Genomic DNA, 18,768 nt, shown 5'->3' on the forward strand with positions numbered 1-18,768 from the left:
CAAAAAAATTGTGTAAAAGTGGTTGTCACTCCAGCATTTTGCGGAGTTAATACTGTTGTTGTCACTTTCATACAGAACAGGATTAAGCACTAAACGGTGAACCGACAAACGAATTTAGCTGCAGGTGTATGGGGCCATAGAACAGCTTAGACATGTTTTTGTGTTTCACTGAATAAAGACATCAGGGTATTAAAAGGTCATAAGGGTTGTTTAAACAACAATTTGAACTGGTTTGTAATTCACCCTTAAGTAGAGGTCGACCGATATGCTTTTTCTCTGGCCGATGCCGATTTTTTAGAAATGAGGGCAGCCGATGGCCGATATGTTTGGCCGATTTTCTATATGTACATAATAATCAAAATGTTCTCATCATTATTAGCAGATATTTTAAATGCAAAAATGTCACTATTTAAGTCAAAGTATTTAAAAATACATGACTGGTCTTTCTGAAGAGTTTTACAACCTCCTCTGCACCATGCATTTATCAGACACAGATATTACCTGACACTCTGCTGTCATCATCTTTGAGTTTTTTACCATGGCTTTTATTGCTTTGTAGGATAAAATCTTTATTTGGTAGACCTGATAAAATATTTATTCATCATAAAGTTAACATAGTAAATGTCTAATGTTTTTTTTAGTTGAGACTTATTTAGGGCAAATCTTTCTAAACACATTTACATTATCATTTCTGAGATGCTAAAAGTGACTGATTGTGCTGACAGTGACGTCTTGTGAGTTTAGTGTTGGGACAGATCTGTTGTTTCAACCGTTCATTCAAACGAATCCGTTCAAAGGAGTCAGTTTGCGAATCGGACGCGCTGTGTTTTAATCCAGGCTGAGCAGCGCAAAACTGTAAACAAAGTGTTACTGTAACAACACGAAAAACATTTCCTTTGTGGATATGATTTGGTCTTCCGACCTTTCGCCATTGAGTCAGTTTTGCTTTGAGTAATAAAAGCAGGGAGACAGAAAGCGTGCGCGCGCGGCTCTTCTCTCTCTGTCACGCAAACAAAACTCATCATCACTCATTAATCACATGAAATGAGCCTAATCTGTTGTACTGGCTGCTTAATTCGCGCGACCCCGCCATCGTTTACTAAAGCTGTTTGTGAACAAGGCATGGCTGCACACACACGAGACAGGAGCGATCTGCTTGCAGCAAGAGGCAGCGTCACGAGTTCTACAACAGCGCTTAGGTGCCCGCAGATGCGCCTGCCTATTAATCGGCCTAATTTTGCAGCAAAATCGGCCAAAGCCGATTTTTTAAAATATGCCAAAAATCGGCCAATTAATCGGCCGGCCGATAAATCGGTCGACCTCTACCCTTAAGTAACATTTTAGCTAGATATTTATTTTTGGCACATTTCCGTGAGGAGACTATCCCATGTACATTCTGTGTTTGTCCTATAAATCATTCTCTCCCTCATACAGCTTCTGGCAGATATCATTGAAAACAAAAATAACTTAAATGGCTGTCACACATAATGACTCACTCCTGTCCCATTTAAAGAACATCAATGCTTTAACGGTTAATGTAAGCTGACCCAACTAAAGCTGCACATGTGTTTTGGGCAGATATCATTATTTATACAGAATCTGTTTTGTATACAGTATAGTACAGTGTTTGGCTTCCCTTGCTCTTCATTTCACACTCATTTTCAGTATCTATCCTCTCTTACTTCATCTCATCACATTCTTTTCCCTCCATCATGTGTTATCCATTTAAGTTGCTTTTCTGGTCTCTGCAGAACAGTGTGTGAACAATAAAAGACTTAATAGTTGGGTTATTTTTTTTTCTTGCATTAATAACTTCTACTCTGGCCTAAATAATTGTTTCATTTATTTATTTGTTTTGTGTCACTGTGTTAGGTCATTGACCCAGTAGCCCCAAGATACACTGCCCTGCTAAGCTCTCAGGTCGTTCCAGTCCACGTTTCTGAAGCCAAGGAGGAGATGAAAGAGGTTGCCAAACATCCCAAGGTAATAGATGCTGCACACATGCATTCATTAAACTTGTCAGTAGCATAAAAAGATGTGTTTTTTGACAATGACAAGACATTTAGCACGGAATTCCCATTTGAATCCCAAAAAAGCGTTCTTGGAATTTGCATCTATTTGCCTTTCTGTAGATTTGTCTAACTACCCATGCCTGGTAAACTGGGCCTTGTCTGGTGAAAATGATTATCAGTTGGAATTTGTGGAATTTTTCAGAATGCAGATGTGGGAATGAAGCAGGTGTGGTTCGGGCCAAAGGTCTTTATCGAGGGTGCTGATGCCGAAACGTTCACAGAGGGTGAGATGGTCACCTTCATCAACTGGGGAAACCTTATCATCACCAAAATCCACAGGTAAAGCCATCTGTAAAACATGCTGGGCACACAAAGCACAATATTTAAGGAATAGTTTAGGAATTCTTCAGCATCATTAACTTCCTTTCCTTGGCCGAACACATTTAGAGCTATTAAATAATATCCTGGCTCTTTCTAGCCTTTTAATGGCATTGAATAGTGGCTGCTTGTTTAATGCACTCTTTCGACTTTTTCTTTGTAGGGACAGCAGTGGAGTGATATCCTCTATAGAGGCTCGTCTGAACCTGGAGAACACAGATTATAAAAAGACCACTAAGATCACCTGGATTGCTGACACCGCCCATGCCCCCCTTGTGCCCACTGTATGTGTGAACTACCAGCATCTCATCACCAAACCAGTCCTAGGCAAAGATGATGATTTCAAGAGTTACATCAACAAGAACAGCAAGGTATGTTGCGTGCGTGCGTGCGCGTGTGTGTGTGTGTGTGTGTCATGGCTTGGTGCAAAAATATAGTGTCTGAAATTAGCTGTTAAAAAGTTTTAAATAAATTTTGTTTAAAGGAAGGATAGGTAGGAATTATCAAAAAGAAACTTTTTTACAAATTTGTTTAAACTGTCTTTATATACCAATACAATATAAGTAAAATGTTAGTACTCTGAAAAAGAGAGTATAAAACTCGAGCGTCTGTAGACCTCTCACCACTGTTTTAAACACAGCTCATTTTTCCATTCACTTCACCCCCTCCCTTCTGGGTTTCTTCTAAAGCCACACCCCCAAAACACATGAACGCGCGATGCTGACCGGCTCTGCTGGGAGCAGCATTTACCCTAAGATGAGTGGAGAGGAAGGAGCGCGGTGCATGTAGTAACATCATGTCAGAATCACATGTAATAATACACCTAACTTTATCACTATGAATATAAACAAATAGGATGGCTTTTAGTACTCTCTATTAAGCCAGTGTTTTGCATGGAAGAGTTTCCGTGATGAAAGCATTGTTGACTCTGATGAGGACTACACTCCGGAGACAAAACCGCTACCGCATCGTTGATATTTACTCTCGTTTGATTTCTTCGTCTATTCCTTTTTTTGCCTCGTTTGCCTTCGCTGACTGGATATGCAGGTACTGTGAGTTTTGAATGCTCTTTCTCTGCCGTACTTTTGCTCTTCCTAGAGTGCCTCGTGCACGTTCAAATCAATCGGGTATGCGCATGTGTGGGCAGATCCCATAGCAACAGGGGTGGTGCCATGGTCGCTAGAGAGAGTGATAGTCGCGCAAGCCAATCATTTGTTTCGCCCCGAATGGAAATAATGAGGTGTGTTAAAAAAAAGGCGTGAGAAGTCTACAGACACTCGAGTTTTATACTCTCTTTTTCAGAGTACTTACATTTTACTTATGTATTGGTATATAAAGACAGTTTAAACAAATTTGTAAAAAAGTTTTTTAGATAATTCCTGCCTATCCTGCTTTTAAATGGAAAATTGGATTTGCATTGTGAATGTAGCCCAGCTACTTATGTTGAGTTTTTCATCTTTTCCACGCTGTAATATACATTTATGTGATATTTTGTTTCCAGATGGAGGAGAAGATGCTGGGAGATCCTTGCCTTAAAGATTTGAAGAAAGGTGACATTATACAGCTGCAGAGGCGGGGCTTCTATATCTGTGATCAACCCTATGAGCCAATCAGGTTACCCAATGAATCTATTCTAACTTAATCATTTAGTCTCTTAATCTACTCTTTTTGCCAGAAACATATTTAAAGGGGACATTTCAAGACTTTGATGTCAAATAAATCTTTGGTGTTCCCAGAGCACATATGTGAAGTTTTAGCTCAAAATACCATATAGATACTGTAATTTATTGTTTATTATATTAAAATTTCCACTTTGTAGGTGTGAGCAAAAATTTGCCGTTTTTTGCAAATGAGCTGATCTCTGCACTAAATGGCAGTGCTGTGTTTGGATAGTGCAGATTAGGGGGCGGTATTATTATTATTATCCCCTTCTGACATCACAGGGGAGCCAAATTTCAATTACTTATATTTTCACATGCTTGCAGAGAATGGTTCACCAAAACTAAGATCTTTTTTTACATTTTCTGGGTTGATAGAAACACTGGGGACCCAATTATAGTACTTAAACATGGAAAAAAGTCAGATTTTCATGATATGTCCCCTTTAATGCAATACAGAGACAGGAACGCTTGACTACAGATGTAATGATGCATAAAATTGAACTTGCGTAACTAGAAATGCTAGTTACATACTTGCAGAGATAATTTTTCTGGTGTTAAATAAGACTTGATTTCAGTTGATTTTAATCCCTCCTCTATTGATTAAATGTTTGATTTTTATCATTTTTGTCTGTCTCATTTATGGTTAGCCCTAATAGCTGTAAGGAGAGCCCCTGTGTCCTGTTTTACATCCCAGATGGACACACAAAAGATATGCCCACTGCTGGATCCAAGGACAAGAGCAAGAGCCAGGCTTCTGCTAAACCAGTGAGTACAGAGAAATGTCCATATTCTTTACACCAACTGCTTTGTTTGTTATTTTTACGCATAAAAACCCTTTCCATTTTGTTTTTTGCTGAAGGCCGAGTCTGCTGCTCCCAGTAAAGCCAAAAAAGCTTCGACCACCAGTCCATCATCAGCCAGTTCAGGAGATTCTTCTGCCCTGTTCTCTAGTATTGTAGCTCAGGGAGATCTAGTCAGGCAGCTTAAGACAGATAAAGCCCCTAAAGAGCAAGTTGACGCCGCTGTAAAGCATCTCGTGGCCCTCAAAACTGAGTTCAAACAGCTCACCGGACAGGAGTACAAACCTGGCATGACACCGCCCACTTCTGCTCCAGCACTAAAGAGCTCCGCCCCCACTCCTGTAGGTGGAAGTCCAAGTCCTGTTTCCTCTTCTTGTCCTTTCACGCGTGTTGCAGAACAAGGGGAGGTGGTTCGAAAACTGAAAGCAGAGAAAGCACCCAAGGTTTGTTTATGTAGCTTTGTTCTAAAACTTGATATGCTGCGAAATGTATAATGCTAAATTATATATTTAATTTATAAATTGTTAGACAGTAAAGTCATTATTGGCAATGTCAACACCATTTTACAGGAGCAAATAGATGCAGCAGTGAAACAACTTTTGGCTTTTAAAGCGGAGTTTAAACAGCTTACTGGTCAGGACTATAAACCAGACATGGGTCCACCCACAACTCCCCCACATTCTGCACCTTCATCTGACTGCTCATCTGCTGGCTTATATGCACGCGTAGCTGACCAAGGAGAGGTGGTTAGAAAGCTGAAGACTGAGAAAGCACCAAAAGTGAGACAAGGAATTTTTTTATTTTGATCAAAATCAGTCAAGCAAAATAATGACACCTTATCAAACCTTCCCTTTTCAGGAACAGATTGATGCAGCGGTAAAGCAACTTATGTCGCTAAAGGCAGATTATAAGAAAGTGACGGGCCAGGATTACAAGCCAGGAGCTCCACCAGCTGGTGCTTCTCCATCACAGCCTGCCAGCACTACACCTGCCGTGTCAAGCACCTCTGACGGCTCCCCTGTGGCCATTTATGAACGTGTAACTCAACAAGGAGAACTTGTGAGGAAGTTGAAAACAGACAAGGCGCCAAAGGTTTTTACGTTTTTTAAATGTTGGTAAACATTATTTTGTTTTCCAAATGTCAGTGATATTTAACGATCCTCAATTTTTCTAGGATCAGATAGATGCTGCTGTCAAGCAGTTGCTCAGTCTTAAAGCTGAGTACAAGCAGCAAACTGGACAGGACTACAAACCAGGCGTGCCTCCTTCGACAGGCCCTGCCCCTTCAAAATCTCCCCCCACCCAACAATCAACCAGCTCCTCCCAACCTCAGTCCAGCTCCTCCCCTCAGGCTCAAGCGCTGTTTGCAGATATAGCCCAGCAGGGGGAGCAAGTTAGACGTCTCAAAGCAGATAAAGCTCCTAAGGTTTGTTTGCTTTTGGGTATTCAGTTGTTCTAGCTAAACTAGGATTTAGAGATGTGTTGCTTTGTTCTTTCATATTATTCGATTTTTGTATTTATCTCTTTTCCCTGCCGGCGTTTTTTTTTTTTAAAGTTGCCAGCGCCAGCATTTTTTTTAAAGATTTTTACAAAAGTTGAATGCCTTCAGGAAAATGTTCTTCTTTGAAATGTATAGAGCTGCAACAACTAATCAATAAAACGATAAAAATTAGATGTCACATGCGCCCGCACCACCGTCGGCCAAGGTGCACATGCATCAGGTGCTGTTTCTTCATACGGTGGGAGCTGCCTGCTCAAAGTCAGTCACGTTTTATTCATAGCCTACAATGCAAGCTGTCACCGCCTTCTCTCCGCCTATTTATCTAATCTGAGGTACTAAACACAATGTTTTACGTCTTTTCTGACTTCTGGCACAAACACATGGTGTACAGCGCTATTTTTAGCCTTTCATTGATAAAACTAAAACGGCTGATCTCCGTGTAGTTTCATTTTGCGAGCGTGTGAAAGTTGCGCGATCTTATTTCATCAATTGCGCTGAAATATTAGCGAAAGCTCTAACATATTCATGTACAAAACACTGTGCCGCATGTTAACTTACAACGCAAGCAGCGGATTCCGACAAAATAGTAGTTCGCGTACATATAAACTCGTCATTACTCCCGCTCGCGTTTAAATGACAGCAGAGAGACTCGCCCACAGACCACCCCCTCAAAGTAATCAGGACAGAAGCGGTCAAAAGTGGACAAAAGAGACTGATATAAATACCAGGTGTAAACGTGATGTGTCTCTCTCGTCCACTTGTGATTTGATCAACGAAAACACATCTTAATACCAAGTGTAAACAGCCCCAAAATGTCAGGTGCTGTTTCTTCATACAAACACGCCCCTACCCCAATAGAATCTGCACCTTCTGTTGATAGACCCACCCCACACATACGCAACCCGGCAAGGATGTCGGTTAGTAGACACGCTCCTTACTGCTGATTGGCTATAAGTGTGTTTTGGTAGTCGGCCCGTCTCCTTTTCCAAAGCGTTTTTCAAACATCGTGGACTCCGCCTTTAATAAATGGTTGTTTAATTGTTGTTGGGTTTTCATAAAAATAATAATGAACCACAAGCATCTGTTTTAAAGTAATTTTTTACTGTAACAATGGATGGTATATCACCACTTTCATATCGTAATGGCTTATTTATTTAACAAAAAATCTTAATATTCATCAAGGTCTAAAGCTGAAGATTAAAATTAGTTTATTATATCTGTGGCAAAATTCTTAGCACATCCCTAAGACTAAATTTATTTAGTTAATTGATATTTTGACATTTAAAGATGTTTTACTATTTAAAAGCTGCACAAACTTTTTAATTTAAGGCTTAAAATATCTTAATCAAAATAGTATATTAGTAAAACTCTGTAGTAGTGTGTGGCTTTTGCACTTTTAAAAGTACATTTCTACATGTGAATACCCTAATTTAGTGCCTTATTTAGCTATAATATGTGAAAACATCTAATTAAGTAAATATTTATATTTTATCCGATTAGTCGGTCAATCGAAAAAAGAATCGCTCGATTAATCGATTCTGAAAATAATTTTTAGTTGCATCCCTAGAAATATATAAACATACAATATATCAAATGAAAGAACAGACCCCCTGCTTTCAAACAAAAAAATGTAATGTTTCATCCTATCTTCATTTGTCCTCTTTTTATCACCTGTCAAATATGGGTAGATTTCTTCAAAAATACCTAATTTTGAGCAAAAAACTGAGATAATTGCATTTTCGTAAAGGACTTTTGTTAGAGATAGGATTCAGAGCGATAATCAAAACATACAAAACAAAACATGGAGTTTATTACCGTAAAAACTCATCATTGGCAGGGAAGCAGTTTCCCAATCCAATCCTTGATTCTGATTGGTCAATAGGTGTGCTTTATTTACGATAAAGCACTGCTATGACCGCTTCACCCAACGGTTCTATTTAATATCACTGCGCCCTTAGCAACACCCTTAGCAACACATATACATATAATGAGACAAAGTCTGAGAACAGTTTGTTGTTTTTATTTGAGCTTTCATGTTATTGTTCGCAGTCAGGGACTATTTTTTCTAGCGGAAGGAATGCTTTTATTGATTTAACTTCATGAAAGTTGCACTAATATTTTTTTTTTCTTTAAGATTGTGTGGTAACCATTTTATAAAAGCAATAAGGTACTCGAGGCAAGTGCTGTATCGTGAATAAGTAACGGCTGAAGGGGTTACTCCGCTTCGCGTCGTGCCTAACAACGCCCTTCAGCCGTTACTTATTCACGATACAGCACAGCCTCTCGTACCATATTGCTTACATATGGCTGTATTTAATGCTCATGGGATTGTATGATGTATTTGTTCAGGAGCAAGTGGATAAAGCATTGAAGACTCTGCTGGAGCTGAAAGGTCAGTATAAAGCCCTCACCGGGGAGGAATACAAACCCGTGACAACACCAGGAGGAAACACAGGAGGAGAAGACAAGAGCCGCAAGGAGCGAGAGAACAAGTCTGAGAAGCAGGGAGGAGGTGGAGGCAGTGGAGGACGCAAGCAGCAGAAGGGAGCAGAGAAACCTCAAGGTCAAGATGCTGGAGCAGGTGGATCAGGAGATGGCCAGGGGCCAAAGAAACAAACACGGTGAGACATTTATGAGATGTCTTAAGATAATTGAGTCTATTTAAGAGGTGACAGAAGACAAATGGTCCGATATGTAGGAGTACCTGAAAGCTAGTTAAAATAATAAGTCCCAAAAGGTTTACTTGGCTGATAGGACATTCTAGATCGGAGGCTTGAGAAAGTTATGCAGTTTTTTTTTTGGTACTGCCACAACTGGTTCTGTCCTCCAAGATTAAACATCAAACACTGCAGCTCTGTCTGAATGATTTATTCAGACCATTAGCTGTGTTTGTGAACACTTCATTGAGGTCACAGATGGCTACAAAGATTATGTATTTGAAAGTGTTGAAAGCAAGAACAACAGGTTCACTTTGTGTTTTTAATGTAGGCTTGGACTAGAAGCAAAAAAAGAGGAAAACCTGGCTGATTGGTATTCACAGGTACGTCTGTGCTGTTAAGTTGCAAGTCGCTTGATCATAAATCATGTGCCTAGTTGTCAGTTTGATTTCACTTTCGGTTTTCAGGTTATCACCAAAGCTGAGATGATTGAGTACTATGACGTCAGTGGCTGTTACGTGTTGAGGCCCTGGTCTTTCGCCATCTGGGATGCCATCAAAGAATTCTTTGATCGTGAGATCAAGAAGCTGGGTGTGGAGAACTGCTACTTCCCCATGTTTGTTTCCCAGGCTGCCCTGGAGAAAGAGAAAACCCATATTGCAGATTTCGCTCCAGAGGTGAAAAAAATTTGAAGGGTGGTTTCAAAAAGTTAATGGTTTATGGCATAACTCAATGCAAAGTGGCTTACAGAATAAACCATTAAACTGGCAAGTAGTTGGGTTAGACTAGGCTGTTGTTATTATCTGTGGCACGACTCAACTTTTAATCTGCAAATTCTCATTAGGTTGCTTGGGTGACAAGATCAGGAAAGACTGAACTGGCTGAGCCCATTGCTGTACGTCCCACTAGCGAGACGGGTGAGCGAATTTTGCCTTCACATTAAAAACTCCTCCAATAATTAGACTCTTGTCTCATGTACTTTCCACTGTGTTTTTGCAGTGATGTACCCCGCTTATGCCAAGTGGGTTCAATCGCACAGAGACCTGCCAATCAAACTTAACCAGTGGTGCAACGTTGTGGTGAGTTTTAACCTCTGTGTCATGAACTCCATATCCCTTTTATGAACATAAAAGAATTAGCTGTTGGCTTCATAATCCTCTCCTTTTCTTCTTTTAAGCGTTGGGAGTTCAAGCACCCACAGCCCTTCCTGAGGACCAGAGAGTTCCTTTGGCAAGAGGGACACACAGCATTTGCTACAAAGGAAGAAGCCACAGAGGAGGTTAGTTGTGCCTTGTCATACATCATTCATCAGTTGCATACCGATGTTGTTGAAAGCCGTTCTGTGTTTTTGACCTTCCCTCTCTATGTCTATCATGTGGGTAGGTTATGCAGATCCTAGAACTGTATGCTCGGGTGTATGAAGAGCTGATGGCCATCCCTGTCGTCAAGGGGAGGAAGACAGAGAAGGAGAAGTTTGCAGGAGGAGACTACACAACTACTGTGGAGGCTTTCATCTCAGCCAGCGGCAGAGCTATTCAGGTAAACATTTGATTTCTAAAGCCCCCTTGCAAACCTTTTCAGTAACGCTTTACTAGAAGGGGTATTCTTAAGACTGACATGACACCTTCATAATCATGACTAGGGATGTCCCGATGCCACTTTTTCATTTTCAATCCGATTCCGCATATCAACGGATACCGATATCTGCCCGATACTATTGTAATTAAATGTTTATAGTGCTTTCTGCTACATCTAGTATTATTTTAAATGTTAAAATCAATAATTTAAAATGATTTACAGGAAACATCAGTAAATATTAATCATGACAGTGTTTAGGAGAACATATAATAGGTACGTTTGATCAATTAAGTATGCTAAATATTTTTTCTTATTTGCGTAAAACTTATGCGTTTAACCGGACTTTTTATGCACATTCCGGGTGCAAATTGATGCGCCTAAGTCATAACACGCTACGTTCGTGGGGTTTCTGGGTGCAGAATTGATGCTCTTGAAGCATCCTCTCATGGGAATCCTCGCACTGCAATGGAAAGTTTATAACTGTTAAAACACAAAGAGAATAAGTGCATCGTGTGCGCAGCACATAGTGAATTGCATCCATCCAACGGCATACTGAGACTGTAGGCTATTTCAGATCTTTAAAATAGCCTGCAGTTATTTTGTGTGTGTGTGTGAATGACGCGTTTTATCCGTCCGCTTCACCAGTGGATTAACCCAGTTTGCGAGTAAGTTAACGTTACAGTGTTTCTGTGATCTCAAATATCTTTAAATGTGCGTTTGTTCCTTCACATGAAGCTGTTGAGTGTATTAAAAGACTTTGAATATAGTGCATATAACGTTTAGGGTGCTTTTATAATACGTTGTCCTTTTAATAGCTTGTCAGTAACAACCACGGCTAACGCACATATCGGAATTGGATCGGTCATGTTGTCGGTCAAAGCCTGGATCAGAACCGATACCGATTAAGCATATCGGATCGGGATATCCCTAATCATGACATGACACGTGTCATGAACATCAAGGAGATTTTATTTTATGTTTATGTCATTTAAGTGTCATTCGTTCAATTATGTCATTTTTAATTCTAAGATGACATTGTTTGGGATATCTTCATGACAACTTGACATAAACCAAAACATCATAACTTGTCATAATTTCTTGACATTACCAAGACAATATAACTTGACATAGCAGATTGATGAGCAAACCTAAGAAAATACTAGGACCTGAATGTGCATAGCATGGACTCCTTTTAGCACCTGAACTTGTAATACGCGCGGCTCTGACATTTCCTTGCACTAGAGAGGTTGTTAGGTGCGCAGAGGGTTAAAACCAGCAAGTTTGTTGTTCCCACTCCCTGAGACACAGTAAATTTTTAGAGCGCCTGGACTTAATGATGCAGATGGATTAATGGCATCAGTTTTTAGAAGGTTGCGGTAATAACACTGTTGCTCTTGCTTCTTTTCGTCCACCAATCAAGTCACTTGTCATAAATAAGTGAAAATGAACAAATAAATAAATAAATGAGTAAACTACTGCCTTGCCCCCCGCCCCCCGATACTATTGTGTATCGGCGATCTCACAGGCTGACAATAGGACGAAGTGACTAGTGGGATTGGCTGTCTTACCCGCCACAGCTGAAATCTACCCGCATTTGGCGAGTTGGTGGGTGTTAATGCCAAGCCCTGAGTATACATATTGTGGACAATGTTATTTTATCACTGTTAGGGTAAGCAAGCACCTAAGATTATTTGCAGTAATTGATGTTTCTAATATTTATTCAATTACCATAAAAACCTGTCGCTGTGAGACGTTAACATTGGAAAGACCACACAGATTTTTGTCTGAAATTTGTGTAGTTGAATTTTAGCCCAAATAGACTAATGTGCTCTCAGTCCCCAGGGATGTGATTTTTCCGTATAAATAAGGATTTCCGTTTTTTCTGACCTTGGTGGGATGACCCGTCTGAATCGCGTAAATCCGATGAGTTTTTTTTTTTGAGGGGGGGGGGTAATCACGCGCGTGTTGTTGCAAGTGCTGTCTCAGTATGTCTCAGTATGCCTGTGTTGTCTGTATGCGCGCGCTGTCTTTGTGCGCGAGCTTCGCCGTCATCCAACATGGATCCCAGACGTTTTCTGTGTTCTACGTCATACAAATCAGGCATGAAAATCCCTCACCTTTCGGCGAAATTCGCCGTTTTGAAGCCAAAAAAGGTGACCCACGTGAATCGTGTAGATTCGATGAGAAAACATTTTCGGGGGGAGGGGGGTATGCGCGCGTTGTTTGTAGACGCGCTCTTCCCCGTCATCCAACATGTATACCAGACATTAGATTTATTTGAGTTCATGCTGCGCTGCAAAAACGGACAGGCAGGCGCAGGTGACATCAAAGTATCACGAGAGCGAATCGAGATGTCATAAGGAAGTCTGCTTTCGAACGGCTCTCGCGCTACTTTGATGTCATCCGCATTTCTGTGTTCTTCGTCATACAAGCTTGTTGAAGATGCGTAGAGCGACTGCCTTCGGGATGTAAAGTCAACACAAAGTGCTGTAAAACTTTCATTGTTGAATACTAAGGCATCAATCAATTAAAACAACATATATACACGGACTGACATTGCAAAGTGACCTAAAAGATTTTTTGTTGGAATGGATTTGAACGGATTATGGACATACTCCTCGCTTGTAAGTCACATTGGTCTAACTAGTCTACGGCTGAAGTACTTAAATGTAAATATGGTGAAACTGCAAAATATTGCATGAAATGCTGTAATAAGAACATACTGACATACTGTTACTAATACTGTTAATAAGAAAGTTTACAGTAACATTTAAGCGATTTTAGACTATTTGATCGACAAAGATGCTAAAGTGAACTGTTTTCAGTGCGCATACGCGCATAAACTCCAAAGCCCACTAGCGTTTCAAAAATCACGCAAACACATAATTTCTTTGGGCTTGACAGGAGATATGCGCAAAAACTATATTGTAATGTCACAGTCGCTGTAAGTATTCTCACGGTGTTAAAGGGACAGTTCATCTTATAAGAAATGCTTATGTTTGAGTCATTATGTTAATCAAACTACAAGACAAAAGGAAAATCACTTTTATAGCTTTAAAAAGATCAATTATATTTAATTTAAAGAATGAAAACAGTGTTATATATTAATTTAATACAGTTTCTCTACCTAATCAATACTGTTAGATCATCTTACTTTATTTGTAACTTTGTTCTTTTCTATTTTATATGCTTGTAATGTCTTGATTTGTTCTTATTTTATTTTCCCACATCACTTTTTTGCTTATCTGAAAATTATTCAACCCATGACTCAAAAACCATAATGCAATTCATTTCACCAGTACTATATTGTAAAATTAATTCATTTCAAATTAGATGTAGGCCTTCAGGTCCACCTTATTCCAAGGCCAACTTAAAATGGTATAACCTTGCGAGTGATAGTCAGATTATGGCAAAATAAAATTATTGCAGATGTAAAATAGTAAGGGAATGCTACTTGTTACAGCTTTCCACATTTATCAACCCATTTAATTAAACATGGTTTCTGTCAAATGTTTACATTTTAAATTTGAAATCTAAATTTTCCGTCAGAATTAAATAATTGAAATAATGGTCATAATGTATTTTCTGCGTATGTTATGGTGTGCATTTTGTTTCTGCCCACGTGAAGGGATGTTAAGTTCCTTCCTTCTTTTTTGTCCTTGGCCAATCACATGCCTGAGTCCCGGAGGATACATGAATGAACTATTAACGCCCTGTCATACATTTAAAACCTAACTTTTCGTATCACTCCTTCAGGGGGCCACATCTCATCACCTGGGCCAGAACTTTTCCAAGATGTTTGAGATTATCTTCGAAGACCCTAAAAAACCAGGCGAGAAGCAGTTTGCCTACCAGAACTCATGGGGAATAACGACACGTACCATTGGAGTCCTAACAATGGTTCATGGCGACAACATGGGCCTGGTACTGCCACCCAAAGTAGCCTGTCTACAGGTATGCAGGTATCTTGTTTTTCTAAAGGATGATGGACAGTAGCATTGGATGCTCATTTGCACACACTGTTTCTCAGGTGATCATCATTCCTTGTGGAATAACAGCCACTCTACCAGAAGCAGAGAAAGACCTTATATTGGCCCAGTGCTCCAAATATCTTTCCAGGTTGCAGAAGGCCGACATCAGAGTAAAGGCAGACCTACGTGACAACTACTCACCTGGCTGGAAGTTTAACCATTGGGAGTTAAAGGTATGGAGGTTCTCATCTGTGGCATTACTTGCTGAATTTGAATTTGAAGTTGAACTTCCTGTATTATAATTGCAGGGTGTACCCATAAGGTTGGAGGTTGGGCCAAAGGACTTAAAGAAGGGCCAGTTTGTTGCAGTAAGGAGAGACACAGGAGAAAAGATCACCATACCAGAGGCTGACACGGAGAAGAAAATAGCAAACCTCCTAGATGAGATCCAGAACAACCTTTTTAAGAAGTATGTACACATTATGATCAGAAAAAAAAAAATCTTGATAATTGGTTGAATAACATGTCCTTGTTATTCACCTGGCATCCTCACCACATTAAAGCTGTGCCATCTCTCGTTGCCAGCAGATTTGTAATAATGACTCATGGATGGATTTTCCTCTTTTTTTCAGGGCGTCTGATGACCTGAAAAAGCACATGGTTGTGGCAGACAGTATGGATCAATTCCAGAAAGAACTGGACCTGGGAAAAGTAAGTGAACACCATAGATCTTTGATGGAAAATTAACATTTTGATAAGCTAACTATATATTTTTTCTTTTAGATTGTACAAATACCCTTCTGTGGAGAAATAGAGTGTGAGGACTGGATTAAGAAGACAACAGCCAGGTTAGTGACTGACTGACTGACTTGTGGTCTCGTACACACTGCAAACTTTCGGGAGTGACAACCGCATTAAAATGCGGGAGTGAATCCCCTAAATGTTCGTTTCATGTCTGTTCGGAACAAGACTTACTCCCGAAAATGTGATGATTGACACAGAAATAACCATAGCAACGTTCTGCCGTCTTGTGTGCTTATCACTCACAGCTTTGACCAACATAATAACAGCATTGTGTTTTGCAATAAACCTCCGTCTTGGCGTTGTGTATTTTACGCTTTTGTGAGGCTGCTTTCTTGCACTGTTGCCAGGTCCTCGTCTTTTTTGTATGTAAATTCTGTTTTGGCGCTTAAAGGAATAGTCTACTCATTTTCAATATTAAAATATGTTAGTACCTTAACTAAGAATTGTTGATACATCCCTCTATCATCTGTGCACGTAAGCGCTGGAGCGCGCTGCGATGCTTCGATAGCATTTAGCTTAGCCCCATTCATTCAATGGTACCATTTAGAGATAAAGTTAGAAGTGACCAAACACATCAACGTTTTTCCTATTTAAGACGAGTAGTTATACGAGCAAGTTTGGTGGTACAAAATAAAACGTAGCGCTTTTCTAAGCGGAGTTAAAAGAGGAACTATATTTTATGGCGTAATAGCACTTTTGGGAGTACTTTGACTTGCCTGAAAAGTCCGCTCCCTTTCTCACTCTCATAATGGGAGAGGGAGGGTGTTACTGCGCCGAGTCGAAGTACTCCCAAAAGTGCTATTACGCCATAACATGTAGCTCCTCTTTTAAATCCGCTTAGAAAATCTCTAAATGGTACCATTGAATGAATGGGGCTAAGCTAAATGCTATCGAAGCGTCGCAGTGCGCTCCAGCGCTTACGTGCACATCAACAATTCTTAGTTAAGGTAATAATATATTTTAATATTGAAAATGAGTAGACTATTCCTTTAACCGTTTATGGCTTTTGGCTCATGAAGCGATCAAGTTTTTGGTGTTAATAAAGTGTGAGGGTGCCGGTCCCAATATTTTGATCTTTGAGGTAAAGCATTTAGATTTATTTCGGTTTATTTTTTGATTTTTCTTGTTCGCTGTATTTTTTAGTGCAAGATCTGGCAACACTAGTCAGCAAACGCTTGTTCCTCTGTCATTTTCTGAACCACGCATACAGAAGACTTTTTCCTCTTCTAAGCATTTATTTTTTCAGACGAGAGACCTGTCCTGGTTATGATGAACGTTTAAACACTTGATTAACTACTAGTTGTTCAATTCGGTTATGTACACACTGTGCAGAGTTTTTGTAAATTCGGTTGTCACCACCTGCATTTTGCGGGAGTTAATTCGGTTGTAGAATGCTCTTGTGAGTTCCGTAAATTACTGAACTGTGTGTGTACAGAACAGGATTAAGCATTAAAAGGTGAAGTGACAACCGAATTAATATGCAGTGTGTACGGGACCTGTATGTCTAGGCCCTCAGGTTATTGTTTCTGTGATAACCAGTTTCTGATTAACTGTACGTATGCATACCTGCAGACATGGACCGTATTAACACACCTCTCTCACTCTCTCTTCCAGGGATCAAGATCTGGAGCCTGGGGCACCTTCAATGGGAGCAAAGAGTCTGTGTATCCCTTTCAACCCCTTGAAGAAACTGCAGCCCGGTCAGATGTGTGTTTGTGGGAAAAAACCCGCCCAGTTCTACACGATGTTTGGCCGTAGTTACTAAGAGCTTGTCATTCATGTCTATACCAAACTAGTGGCTTCCTTTTAACAAATGTACTAGCAGGATTTGTTGTAACTTGGAACTGTCATCTCTAAACTCTCAAAATACTGCTGTCTACCACATTTAGGAGGAGTTCACCTTTATTTTTCTGGTCATATTTTAAAAGCTAAATAAGCAGTTTGAAGCTGGGATTAGGTATTCTCTGTGGCTAAACCTTTGCACATCTTTGTCCTTTATTAAACAAAAATTGCCTCTAATAAATTAAAGGATTCTGACTTTCTATTACTTTGTCTTTAATTGTGAATTTTGTATGGGGTTTTGTTTTTTGTTCTCTTCAACCACAATTGATCCAGTTAAGGTTTGGTCAGGCATGCACACACAATTTAATAAAAAATAATAATAGGGAATGCCCTAAATAATTTTTTTCGGTGGGTCTTGTGAGGTCATTTTAAAGGGGACATATCATGAAAATCAGACTTTTTCACGTTTAAGTGCTATAATTGGGTCCCCACCCAGTGCTTGTATCAACCTAGAAAATGTGAAAAACATCAACCCAGGAACTTAGTTTTAGTAAACCATTCACTACAAGCATGTGACAAAATAGGTTATTGAAATTTGGCTCCCCCTGTGATGTCAGAAGGGGATAAAACCGCCCCTTAATCTGCACTGTCCAACCACGGCACTGCCATTTAGTGCAGAGATCAGCTCATTTGCATTTTAAAGGACACACCCAAAAACAGCACATTTTTGCTCACACCTACAATGTGGTAAATTTAACATGCTATTATAATTTATCTAGATTTTGAGCTAAAACTTCACATACGTACTCTGGGTACACAAAGGGGCGGTTTCTCGGACAGGGATTAGCTTAATCCAGGACTAGGCCTTAGGTTAATTAGGAAATATAACTAGTTTTAACAAACATGGCTTACTAAAAACATTACCTGTGTGCATTTTGAGGCAAAACAAAGGGCCCTGATGTATTTTAAGATATGTAAGTGCAAGTTGTTTTCAGTTTGGACAGCTCTTCTAAAATGTTTTAGTCTAGGACTAGTCTAATCCCAGTCCGGGAAACCACCCCAAAAGGTTTATTTGACATCTTAAAAAAGTCTTGTGAAATGTCCCCTTTAATGCTTATGAGAGTGTTCTGAGACCATCCTTACTTCAAACACTGGTCTTGCCACTGTCTGAATGTACACTTTCAAGCTCTGATTTTAGGCTGGACATTTGCTGTGACCCTCAGCAATTGCATAAACAGCATTACATGAAGGACTATAGCTGAACATGTGCTATTCAACTCCTGTGGGAAATGATACATATAGGGGCAGTTTTTTGGATGGGATTTATCCTATACCCAGACTAAAATGCATATGCTGCCTTAATTTGAAAACAAATTGCATTGACATATCAAAGCCATTGTTTTGTCCCAAGATGCACACCGGTATTGTTTTGTAAGGTGTGGTTGTAAAAAAAACTACTTGTATGCCCTAATATAACTAAATACTAGTACTGGATTAATCTAAACTTTGTTTTGCATACACTCGTGTCGTGATCATGCACTATGCTTGCAAATAGAATTCTGTATTAAATAAATACAATTCATATCATATATAGTACAAAATATATCTGGCTCGTACGAATGTT

General features: G+C 39.7%; 1 protein-coding gene and 1 non-coding gene across 3 annotated transcripts in view; both read left to right on the forward strand.

Annotated features, from left to right (window-relative positions):
* LOC129417193 (bifunctional glutamate/proline--tRNA ligase) overlaps positions 1-17,409 on the forward strand; it is a 30,645-nt gene extending 13,236 nt beyond the window's left edge. For both annotated transcript variants that reach the window (XM_055171697.2, XM_055171698.2), the window contains 22 exons: positions 1,873-1,983; positions 2,215-2,351; positions 2,554-2,761; positions 3,892-4,004; positions 4,699-4,816; positions 4,911-5,294; positions 5,421-5,630; positions 5,710-5,943; positions 6,026-6,277; positions 8,702-8,973; positions 9,341-9,392; positions 9,477-9,686; positions 9,854-9,926; positions 10,009-10,088; positions 10,187-10,288; positions 10,393-10,548; positions 14,344-14,541; positions 14,618-14,791; positions 14,867-15,027; positions 15,191-15,269; positions 15,342-15,406; positions 16,977-17,409. In XM_055171697.2, coding sequence (XP_055027672.2) covers positions 1,873-1,983; positions 2,215-2,351; positions 2,554-2,761; positions 3,892-4,004; positions 4,699-4,816; positions 4,911-5,294; positions 5,421-5,630; positions 5,710-5,943; positions 6,026-6,277; positions 8,702-8,973; positions 9,341-9,392; positions 9,477-9,686; positions 9,854-9,926; positions 10,009-10,088; positions 10,187-10,288; positions 10,393-10,548; positions 14,344-14,541; positions 14,618-14,791; positions 14,867-15,027; positions 15,191-15,269; positions 15,342-15,406; positions 16,977-17,127 — 3,540 coding nt within the window. In that variant the 3' untranslated portion in view covers positions 17,128-17,409. The remainder of the gene's footprint in view (positions 1-1,872; positions 1,984-2,214; positions 2,352-2,553; positions 2,762-3,891; positions 4,005-4,698; positions 4,817-4,910; positions 5,295-5,420; positions 5,631-5,709; positions 5,944-6,025; positions 6,278-8,701; positions 8,974-9,340; positions 9,393-9,476; positions 9,687-9,853; positions 9,927-10,008; positions 10,089-10,186; positions 10,289-10,392; positions 10,549-14,343; positions 14,542-14,617; positions 14,792-14,866; positions 15,028-15,190; positions 15,270-15,341; positions 15,407-16,976) is intronic.
* LOC129418380 (small nucleolar RNA SNORA47) lies at positions 9,119-9,254 on the forward strand. The gene has a single exon (XR_008636143.2). It is a non-coding gene; the product is annotated as a small nucleolar RNA SNORA47 (small nucleolar RNA).
* Positions 17,410-18,768: the final 1,359 nt, after the last annotated feature.

This window comes from Misgurnus anguillicaudatus, unplaced genomic scaffold (assembly GCF_027580225.2).
Source record: "Misgurnus anguillicaudatus unplaced genomic scaffold, ASM2758022v2 HiC_scaffold_28, whole genome shotgun sequence".
Lineage (NCBI taxonomy): Eukaryota > Metazoa > Chordata > Actinopteri > Cypriniformes > Cobitidae > Misgurnus > Misgurnus anguillicaudatus.